This window comes from Odontesthes bonariensis, chromosome 17 (assembly GCF_027942865.1).
Source record: "Odontesthes bonariensis isolate fOdoBon6 chromosome 17, fOdoBon6.hap1, whole genome shotgun sequence".
NCBI classification, from domain to species: domain Eukaryota; kingdom Metazoa; phylum Chordata; class Actinopteri; order Atheriniformes; family Atherinopsidae; genus Odontesthes; species Odontesthes bonariensis.
The window spans coordinates 1,509,361-1,521,111 of record NC_134522.1 but is presented as its reverse complement, the minus strand read 5'-3'; the positions used below and the strand labels follow the sequence as shown (position 1 = coordinate 1,521,111).

Below are 11,751 nucleotides of genomic sequence, written 5' to 3'. Positions count from 1 at the left end.
CTATCTCTACGTCTCTATGGTTGATAATACATTATCAACCATTTCTATGATAAGGTCATTATTGTCATGTGGCTATATCTTTATATATATATATATATATATATATATACATATTTATTTATTAGGGCTGAGCAATGATTAAAATGTTTAATCTAATTAATCACATGATTTCCCTGATTAATCACGATTAATCTCATTTGTACGCAGAATCCAAAAATGAATCCAAAAGTAGTGTGTAGCCTTTAGCATTTAGCTTTATTTTAAATGTGCTGCCATATGAATGAAAGTGCCATAACATTTGTTGTGCAAACACACTTTTAACATCAGCATCTTTCTGTAGTTTTTATGTAGAAGCCTCGCTCCACTGTCTGTTTCCTTGAATGACTTGCTGCTATCAGTTGTGTGTTTTGCCTTTAAGTGATATTTTAGACTGGAACTACTACGCTGAGAAGACAATTCAACTTGGCTGTAAATGCAGGAGTTTTTTTTAAAAATTTATTTTGAAATACGTGCTTTTATGTTAAAAGAGTAAAACAGGAAGTAGCGCCGGTTAGCTCCGTTAGCGTCACACCTGTAGCGGTGATGTTAGCTGCTAGTTTATCTTTATTTTATCACTCCATACTTCGTGGTGTTTGCTGTAACTGTGTGAATGTGATGCATTCAACAGACTTTTACAATAATAAAACCTGCGTTAATGCGCAATAAAATATTTATTTTATTTATTATTTGTTATTATTATTATCAATAAATATTTATGTATTATTATTAATAATAATTAATACTACTAATAAATATTATTTATTATTTAAATAATTAACTAGTTAATGCGATAATAACGAGTTAACTCGCCCAACCCTAATAAATACACAACTCTTCATTCAGAGTGAAGCCTGGCTGACTGATCAGAAACATTCTGAGGTCGCATGTTGGAAAAAGTTGAGGGTATTTATGTTAGCTTCAGGCTAATAAAGCTTGTGTGAATCAGCTCTGACATAATGAACTTATTCACAATCAGCTGTTTCTGCTGAATTTAAACTTTATCTTTGGTTTCACGTGTCAAACTAAATGTTCTGAGTTTCGAGCATAAATACTTCATTGGAAGCAAAGTTTGGCCTCACAGATGTGGAGCTGTTACTGGCTGCATTTCAGGGGGAAAGACCAAGAAAAGCTTCAGAGCGCTGAAGGCTGAGCTAACGTACAAGATGCTACAAGATGGAAATGATCCCCATGTTCACATAGAAAGGTGAAACTCTGCTGGTCACATGATCCATATCTGAGAAGTTTTCATGTAAACTCACCTGGGATTTTGTATCCGACCGCTGGAGCCAGAGGAGCCAGAAAAAAACAAGCACACAAAGCCAGCGTTAGAAACACTCTTGTTACTTGCATGTTGACCGGCATGCAACTGATTACACACTTCAGTCCATGCAAAAGGCCGGCAGCTCGCACAGCCATTTGCATGAGCTTCAGAGAGCTTCAGAGAACAAATAAAAGACGTTTTTGCTTGAAATAAGCAAAAAAAATCTGCCAATGGAACTAGTGAAAATCTGCTTGTCAAGATTTCTTGAAATAAAATGTGATATTCAGGACTTTTGAGATAAAAGTGATCTTGAAATTAGCTTAAAAACCTCTTCAAATGAAAAAAAAAGCTTGTTTCATATGATATGTGACTCAAAACAATTTGTTTTCAAGACTTTTTCATTTAACAAGATATTCCAGATGTATTGTATTAAAACAAGTCCCTATATCTGGCTGAAATAGAACTTGTTAGGCAGTTGTGTCTTATATTAAGTGTAATGAGATACTCAATGAGACAAATATACTTGGTAAGACTTTGATTTTTTTCCTCTTTGCTCCACGAACGCTGACAGATTCCAGTTTAAATGTTTCCTTTACAGCAATAAGTCCCAAACACACTCCTCTGGTGTGTTATAAGGAAATAAAGTGAATTTCACCTTTAAGACAAAGAGATTTACCAACACGCCAACAGATCAGTGAGGCGGGAGGCAAAGAGAAGATGGACAACGATCGTCCTTAAAACCCGAAGAGTGTGTTTAGTTAGGCCGATCCTAATTGAAGTGGCTGGAAAATGAAGTTAAAAGTAATTGACTTGAGATGCATTAAATGTTCTGAGCTTTGAGACTAATTGAGCATGTTAGCGTGTTAGCAGATGGAAGTTGATCTGATATGCATTAGATATTAATTCAGTTCAAACTGGAAACGGACGGCTGTGGAACAAACTGGTTGAGTGGTCATCCAGGAGTGTGCACGTGTGCGTGCGCACGTTAGGATTATCTTTATTCTTTTGTGTCATTTATGAACCCGTTGATCTGGTCGACATTTCCATGCTACTGACTCTTGACAGAAGGAGATTAGAGCAGATTAAAAGTGTGTGCATGTGTGCATGTGTTCCCACGTGCACGCTAATGCACGCACGTCAAAAGATTGAAACGTGGTAATAAAGATGACGACACGAACAACGTGTCTGTGTCAGACTGAAGCATCATAAACATAAATATGGTGAATGTGACCAATAATTGGTCCAATCCAACCCAGTCTCACAGAAAAACGTAACAGCTACGTTGGTCCACAAGGGAAAACGTGGTGTTGTCACAATTTGGCCCCCAAAAGTGTGACAATTTGGCCCCCAAAAGTGTGACAATTTGGCCTCCAAAAGTGTGACAATTCGGCCCCCAAAAGTGACAATTTGGCCCCCAAAAGTGTGACAATTTGGCCTCCAAAAGTGTGACAATTTGGCCCCCAAAAGTGACAATTTGGCCCCCAAAAGTGTGACAATTTGGCCCCCAAAAGTGTGACAATTTGGCCCCCAAAAGTGACAATTTGGCCCCCAAAAGTGACAATTTGGCCCCCAAAAGTGTGACAATTTGGCCCCCAAAAGTGTGACAATTTGGCCCCCAAAAGTGACAATTTGGCCCCCAAAAGTGACAATTCGGCCCCCAAAAGTGTGACAATTTGGCCCCCAAAAGTGACAATTTGGCCCCCAAAAGTGACAATTTGGCCCCCAAAAGTGTGACAATTTGGCCCCCAAAAGTGACAATTTGGCCCCCAAAAGTGATAATTTGGCCCCCAAAAGTGTGATAATTTGGCCCCCAAAAGTGTGACAATTCGGCCCCCAAAAGTGTGACAATTTGGCCTCCAAAAGTGTGACAATTTGGCCCCCAAAAGTGACAATTTGGCCCCCAAAAGTGTGACAATTTGGCCCCCAAAAGTGTGACAATTTGGCCCCCAAAAGTGACAATTTGGCCACCAAAATTGTGACAATTTGGCCCCCAAAAGTGTGACAATTTGGCCCTCAAAAGTGTGACAATTTGGCCTCCAAAAGTGTGACAATTCGGCCCCCAAAAGTGTGACAATTTGGCCTCCAAAAGTGTGACAATTTGGCCCCCAAAAGTGACAATTTGGCCCCCAAAAGTGTGACAATTTGGCCCCCAAAAGTGACAATTTGGCCCCCAAAAGTGTGACAATTTGGCCCCCAAAAGTGTGACAATTTGGCCCCCAAAAGTGTGACAATTTGGCCCCCAAAAGTGACAATTTGGCCACCAAAATTGTGACAATTTGGCCCCCAAAAGTGTGACAATTTGGCCCTCAAAAGTGTGACAATTTGGCCTCCAAAAGTGTGACAATTCGGCCCCCAAAAGTGTGACAATTTGGCCCCCAAAAGTGACAATTTGGCCCATTCATTTACATCGCCTTGCAACCAAGTCACGTGACTATCAAGTTTCCCTCAGCGAAAGAAAAAAGAAAATGGCCGACTGTCGGCCTTTTTCTGTGAAAAACACAACATTTTAAGAAATAATCTGCATTTGTATGCATTTCGGTGGCATTTCTAGCAAGAACTATGCATAATATTTTCAGAATCTTCGTTCAAAGAATGTATTCTACGCCTCATTATTTTTATCCCCCCGCGTACGCCTCATTTTAATGTTTTATTCTGACAGAGAGAGAGACTTCCTCCAAAGGCTCTACCACCTGACTGTGTTCCACCAATCAGACGCAGCCGTGCGGTCTGGTCACGTGACCATACTCGATCTCAGCGGCGGGACGGGTTAGCTTTAGCATTAGCAGTCGTAGCTAACAAAGAAAGAAACAGATGAAAAATGTCAGAACCAACGGTGGGAAATGAAGACGCAGACGAGGCCTCATACTGAAAGCATGTTTACCTTACAAAGAGTGAGAAACAGCAGCTACATTATGTGTCTTCTGTGTCAACCAAAACAAACGCACATTTCAGCAGAAACTCAACATCTAACTTGAGGAAACATGTAGCGCTAAGTTTCCTAAACTCGTTTTTTCCCCCATGGATAGGTGAATGTTTGTTTTTTAGGTTCCATATGGGTTACACATGTTTTAAACATTTCCTAAGTCTCTTTGATTTTTTATTGAAGTTCTTGAATTTACCTGGATTATTTTAATTTAAGCTTTTTTGTAATTAATTCATTCATTTTAATTTATTTTATCAATTGGATGAACTGTAATTTGCCTAAAGATGATTATTTAGTATTTTTGTCTGTCTGATTGAATGCTTGTGTTAACAAATAAATCAGACGTTACTCAACAGTTACTCAGTACTTGAGTAGTTTTGTCACCTCTTACTCAAGTAATTATTTGGATGGCTACTTTTTACTTTTACTTGAGTACAGTTTTGGCTGCTCTACCCACCTCTGGTGCTGAGCCGCTCGCTCTGATCAGAATCCGCTCGGTCACTTTATTCTCTATCTTGACCTACTTCCTTTGACAATTTCCTCCCCTGTATTGCGCCGTTTCGAGCATCAGATGAAGATAGAGAAGCCATAAATATTTAATAAAGTCCACAGTCAAGCCCTCGCAGGTATGACTTCCAGCCGGATACTTTCAGGCATTAAATCCGATACAATTACTGCATCAGAGGCCTCAGAAAGGTCTTTAAACACTAATTCTGAACAGATCGATTGGGCTGCACCTGGGGAAACTTATTTATTCATCAGTGAACGTAAAGTTCAACGACTATGACTCTGATTTTTATTCACTGCTCAAAAGGTGAGGGGACTAGAGCTCAAAGTGGATTACTTAGAGGGATGAATCACGATGTGCCGGATCACTGCGGCTGGCTGAACTGATTCAGTTCTGCGTGTCATAAACGCTATAATACGCTGAGTCCTCACTGCTCGTTTTCATCAGCATCATCACCGCAGCAGCCAGGAAATCTCCTCGTAAAACCGGTCGAGCATCCGCAGCACCGGCCCAGATACATCAGAAACAAGCTGAGGGCGCATCTCATTCATCTAATCTGTCCCTGATCATCCGTCCATCTGGCTGTGACCCGGAAATCAATCTGAGCATTTAAAGGAGCCTGTTCCTATAATATCAGAAAGTGTGACCATGGCTGTGTTCGAAACCGCATACTTCTCATACTACTCCTACTACTCCTACTAACTTTTTGAGTTAGTAAGCGAGAAGTTCCCGGATGGTTACTACTCATACTCAAACTACCCAAGATGCAACGTAACGTGACGTAAAATTAAATTTTTTTTATTAAAATTAAAATTAAATTATTTAAAATTTTATTTAAAAATTTTATTTTAATTTTAAAATTTACATTTTTTATAAAAAAAATTATTTTACTTACTACGTTTTACTCAAGTTAAAGTGGCTCCATTACAGATAAATAAATCTGAATTTAGATACTTTGGTTTATAAAACCATTTAATGTGATAAAATTGTAGCCTGGGAATTCCCATGCTGCTTTGCGCGCGATTTCATTCACACTAGAAAGGCAGCCTGGAAACCACCGCCCTTATTTTCGCCTGAGTTAGGGAACCAATCACAGAACGGGGGGGGGGGGGGGGCAGCAAAACGATGACGACGTCTATGCGCGACACCGAAGCTTGTAGAGTGTTAATCCAACATGGCAGCGGACACAACGTTACCGTTCGATGCAGCCTTAGAAAGTGTTTTAAGTAGCTTAAAGCGCAAGTTTACTTTTAAAAAAGAGCAACGTTTGGCGTTGAAAGATTTCATTCGGTCGAATTTCTGTCGCTCTACATACGTCATCTGGTATAAGTGATACAATTGGCTATGAATCGAGCGCAAAGCAGCATGGGAAGAACCAGACGCCATTTGATAGACATTCGTAGCGCCCAATAATGAATACGAGTCGTCTCAGATGCCTTTAAAGTTACTCTGTATGATCAAAAACTGCGTTTTATTAGCTTAAAGTCAAGTTTTCTGAAGCAACACAAACGTTTCTAATGGAGCACGAGTCACGACAGGAAATATGATCTTTACCAAAACCTTATTAAAACTTGAGGTTAAGGCTTCAGTTCCGCTGCCACGGAAGCGTTCATCACTTGAAAAGAAGATTCGCCGCAGGAAGCCTGGCAGCCGTTGAATTCAGGGAGCTCGGATTGATCAGCTGATAACCGGCATCAGCGGGTTTTAAACTCAGATCAGTAATTACACAGTCTTATTATCCATTTATTTATTCATTCATCTCTTATTGTGTCAGTTACTGCAGCTGCATAGCATTAAAAAAAGGATTTTTCACATCAGTGAGTCCACATTTACTGCTGGAAACACCTCGTTTTTATTATAGAAGCTCTTTATTTTAAATAAAACGTTTGTCCTGATAGACTTTTATCTTTAGGGTGAGTTAAAAAAAAGTTATAAATTCTTATAATCCGGTGTGTAAAGACAGAGATGCTGTGATTCATTATCTGTTGGATGGTGAACGGTTGCCTCCACCAAATATATTTGTCTCATTTCTAGTCCAAATATCTCATTACACTTAATATAAGATACAACTGCCTAACAAGTTCTATTTCAGCCAGATATAGGGACTTGTTTGAAGACAATACATCTGGAATATCTTGTTAAATGAAAAAGTCTTGAAAACAAATTGTTTTGAGTCACATATCATATGAAACAAGCTTTTTTTTTTACATTTGAAGAGGTTTTTAAGCTAATTTCAAGATCACTTTTATCTCAAAAGTCCTAAATATCACATTTTATTTCAAGAAATCTCAACAAGCCGATTTTCACTAGTTCCATTGGCAGATTCTTTTTGCTTATTTCAAGCAAAAACGTCTTTTATTTGTTTTTTTTTTACTTATTTTTGGAGGGGCATTTTTTCCAGTGTACAATAACTGACCAAAATATTTATAGTCGTTAACTTTGGAAAAATTCATTTGAATTCATGTTAAAAATCATGGCGGGAGGCAGGGAGCCAGGCATAGATGAGCGGCGGGAACGGCTCCCAGCGTGGAGGCTGTTGGGAAAAGCAGCCGTCATCCTCCCAAGGTCACCAGCGCGGTCACATGGAAGCCCTCCTGAGTCACGCTCAGGGCCGTGCACGTCTGTTTTAAGACCACCACGTCTATAAGTCGGAACACCCTCTGAAAAGAGTCCCTAAATTAAATTAAATCATCTTACAAAGCTCGTGTTTAATGCTGTTTAAACAACTAAAGTGACTCATGGGAAATGTAGGAAATCTGGATATTTGTTACTCTTATTTTCTTTAGGGTCCGAGGTTTGCTGCGGATAATCTTTTATAAATATATAAAGATGATTCCCAGAGGTTTTGGTCAAACTTCCCTCTTCACATATGCTTCTTCCTCACAGCATTTTAAAGTGAAGCACCCCTGAAACTCTGCCATCATGAACTGAGACATCCGGCCTGTCAGCTGTGAGTTCAAACTAAACTTTATTCCACGCCGGATGTTTCCAATGATCCTACAGCCTACAGCAGGGCTATTCAATTACAAATTCAGTTGGGCCAGATTTTAAACCCGAGACCTTAAGCTGGGCCGGACATTTTCAGCCGTCAGTAAGGAGGAGGTGAAGACAGATTTCAAACCAACACAAATATAAAGAAATAACATGTGAGGTTTATTCATCATTTCCCCTCTTTGTATTTTTGTAAAACACATAAACATCAAAAAGTGCATTAAAAACTTCTCTAAATAAATAGAACCTGAGGTAACAGCGATGCTGTTTTTCACTTTAAAATACTAAAAAGAATATTTTGGTCACAAAATGTCGTCTCATTCTGTAACATTCTGGTCGTATTTCTGACCGTAGCACATCACAAGGTGCGTTTAACTGAAGAAAAAAGAACCGTTTGGCGTTGGTGGTAAAATAAAACGGTATCTGTCCGTTAAAACGACGGTTTTCATCGTAAATTTTCCGTTTGAGGGTTGAGAGAGACGAACTTTTTCAGTTGGAGTTGAGTTGCTAACATGGAACAGGAACTTTCAAAACAGCGCGCTGCCTTGTGGGTTGGTTGTGTGTTGCTAGGCTATTCCTTTTCTGATCTACTGTAGGAAAATTGAGACTCATTTTCGCGAACTGTGTTTTTCATGGTGTTTCTCTGCTTTTTTTGGCTGAACCTAAAGTTGGGCCCCTCGGATGTTGCTTCTGGGCCGCATGTGGCCCGCGGGCCGCCATTTGAATAGCCCTGTCCTACAGGATAAATCTCTGGGCTTTTTAAGCGTGACGAGGCTAATTTTCACCTCTGAAATCATGTTTTCATGTTCTCCAGAGGATGAACCCACCATGCATCCATACGCTGCATCTGTAGCTCAGCTCAGACCATTAAGACGAGCTTTCCGAGGCCTCAGTTTCATGTTGTGAAGCTAATGTCCTGCCAGGTCAGACTGAGGATCCTCCATCTCTACCACAGATGTGAGGAAACCGGTCAGAACCAGCCATGCTGATCCGGACACAACAGACAGGAGCACTGGAAAAAATCTAAATCTTACCAAGTATATTTGTCTCATTTCTAGTTAAAATATCTCATTACACTTAATATAAGACACAACTGCCTAACAAGTTCTATTTCAGCCAGATATAGGGACTTGTTTGAAGACAACACATCTGGAATATCTTGTTAAATGAAAAAGTTTTGAAAACAAATTGTTTTGAGTCACATATCATATGAAACAAGCTTTTTTTTTTACATTTGAAGAGGTTTTTAAGCTAATTTCAAGATCACTTTTATCTCAAAAGTCCTAAATATCACATCTTATTTCAAGAAATCTCGACAAGCCAATTTTCTCTAGTTCCATTGGCAGATTTTTTTGCTTATTTCAAGCAAAAACGTTTTTTTATTTGTTGTTTTTTTTACTTATTTTTGGAGGGGCATTTTTTCCAGATGGAGGTATCAGTCTACCGATATCTATAGAAAAAGGCCAATTTTCTCCTTTTCTTTTAGTCTTCTATTCAGTCTCAGTCACAGAAGTGGTTAGGAGTAAAAACCCAAAGAATCAGAAAAGGTTTGTTCATAAAAGAACAAATAAAACCCCCCTAACATTAAACTTTACAGGTAAATAAGGAGGAGGCATCAGGACAGGATAGGTGGGTTTCCTGCTTTATTCTCAGCAGTGAAATATAACTAAACACATTTAAATGTCTCTGAAAGGAAAAGCCCCGATTCCTCCCCCCACCGATAAAAAAAAAAGAAACTAATCTTCAGATTCCAGATTTACGGCCTTTTGTCCGTGCATCGGGGTTTTTTGGCTTCGGCCCAAATGGGATGCAAATTCCATATTTGTGAGAGTTTAAGGCGAGACACGGCAGGCAAAAACAGGGATTTTTCATGCAGTAGTCAATTTTTAGATTTTGGGCCAGTCTACTTCTTCAATATGTGTTATTTAAATGTTTATTTCATCACATTTTGTTTAAGCGCGGCAGTACGTTTCGCCCAAATTTACCAAAATGAATTCCCCTATTTAAATCTTTAAATGCTGTTTTCTCAAAATCTGTTTTTTGTATTTTTCCAGTATCAATATCTCAGCCTATGGAGCACCTACTAACACCAAACTTTCCAGTTATACACTGAGCAGTATTCTGAAGATATTTACAGAAGGATTTGTTGATAAATCATTCCTGGCCTGATTTATGTGACATTATAATAAAAAAATATGGCGAAAATTGATGTTTTTTTAGGCTATGGGCAGTATATTTTGATTTCCTAGGAGATGAAAGCAGATATCCTGAAATCCCTCCATAATTTTCTTTTCATTTTGTGTGTAAACAAAATGAAAAAAGAATTTTGCACCTGGCTTTATCATATGTTCAGATCTATCTTCCGGAAATATATGCAAATGCGCGCATATTTAATGAGATAATGCCTAATTTGCATAATTAAACATACAAATTTCTAAAACATGTAATACATGGAAGGAAGTTTCATGGTGATATCTATTATTTTTAAAATATTACCCTATTCACCTGTAGTGTTTCGCCTTAAGAGAATCTCTCCAAAGTGAGGAATGGAGGGAGGAAAAAGAACAAATGAGCCATCAATCTGAATGAATCAAACAGAAACTTTCTCACCAAAGTGGCATCGATTACATTAAAAGGAGTCAGATTATCGCGTCTCCTCAGCAGCTGGAAGCAGCTGCTTTGGAAAGCCTGAAGAATGTGTATTGATTGTGAATAATTCGGTACAAGTTTTTTCAAAGAACTGGCATAAAAAGAGGCGCCCGAATCCATTTCATGTGCAGCAATGATTGGATGTTCATTATTTCCACAATGCCAGCTCAGGATTCATTAAACGACAGGAACTTTTTGCTATAAAAGCAGATGAAAGTCCCTCATTTTGAGGCCTGCAGGGAGGAAACATGTGGGGGGGGAGTAAAGGGGAGTAAAGGGGAGTAAAGGGGAGTAAAGGGCTTTTCTTTTAATAGAAATCAATTTTAGTCTACCAGCTGCAGAGCAATTGAAACACACGGCTCCGGCAGAATTCTCAGCACAAAAGGATGCGATACAGAAACACCTGCCATCTTGTGATTGGGCAGAGAAAAGGGGGCTCAGGAGGCCCCCATTCTCTCCAGAGGCGTCCTTATCGCTGCCTGCAGGACCGATGCCATTAACCTGTGCGACAATGGTTAACTGTGCTTAGATTAGCTTTCTGATTTTACACCACAGGAACGCCAGCGTCAGCACACGCGCATCAGATGCAGAGATAGGGGGGGGTGATGGCAGGAAAAGCACCCAGACAGGTTTAAGTTATGAGGAAAACAAGCCCAAATCCTTCAGGTTGATATATACGTCCCCGACATTCCTGCCAGGTGACATAATTCATGTGTTTTCACTGGACCAAGCTAATTCCCTTTTTGACCCTGCAGATTTCCTTTGATGTTTCTGATTCTCATTTCGAGGAAACGACGGAGAAAACATAAGTGGAAAAATAATTAATTCATTAAAAGTTTTTCTCATCTTCGACCACACACAAGTGTTATCAGTCACCTTGAGACTCTCTCTCTAAAACCTAACTATCAAGTTAGAAATCTTGGGGTAATATTGGACTCAGACCTGAACTTTAACAGCCACATTAAATCTGTAACATCAGCAGCTTTTTACCATCTAAAAAACATTGCCAGAATCAAAGGAATAGTGTCTAAACCAGACTTAGAGAGACTGATCCATGCGTTTGTCTCCAGCAGGTTAGACTGCTGTAACGGCCTGCTCACTGGGCTCTAAACGGGCTGTAAGACAGCTGCAGTACACCCAGAACGCTGCTGCTCGAGTCCTGACTAGAACCAGGAAATACGACCATATTAGTCCAGTGCTCAGGTCTCTGCACTGGCTTCCTGTCGCTCAGAGAATAGACTTTAAAACAGCTCTGCTTGTGTACAAGTCTCTTCACGGTCAAGCGCCAAAGTACATCTCTGCCATGTTAGAGCCATATGAACCACCTCGGGCTCTGAGAACCTCAGGGAGAAGTCTCCTGCTGGGGCCCAGAGTCAGGAC

At 39.6% G+C, this 11,751-nt stretch overlaps 1 protein-coding gene across 1 annotated transcript in view; it reads right to left on the bottom strand.

Annotated features, from left to right (window-relative positions):
* The window catches only part of LOC142366608 (neurexin-3a-like), a 112,376-nt gene that overhangs the window by 77,690 nt on the left and 22,935 nt on the right, over positions 1–11,751 (bottom strand). Inside the window, exon 3 of the mRNA XM_075448556.1 lies at positions 1,299–1,319. Coding sequence (XP_075304671.1) covers positions 1,299–1,319 — 21 coding nt within the window. The remainder of the gene's footprint in view (positions 1–1,298; positions 1,320–11,751) is intronic.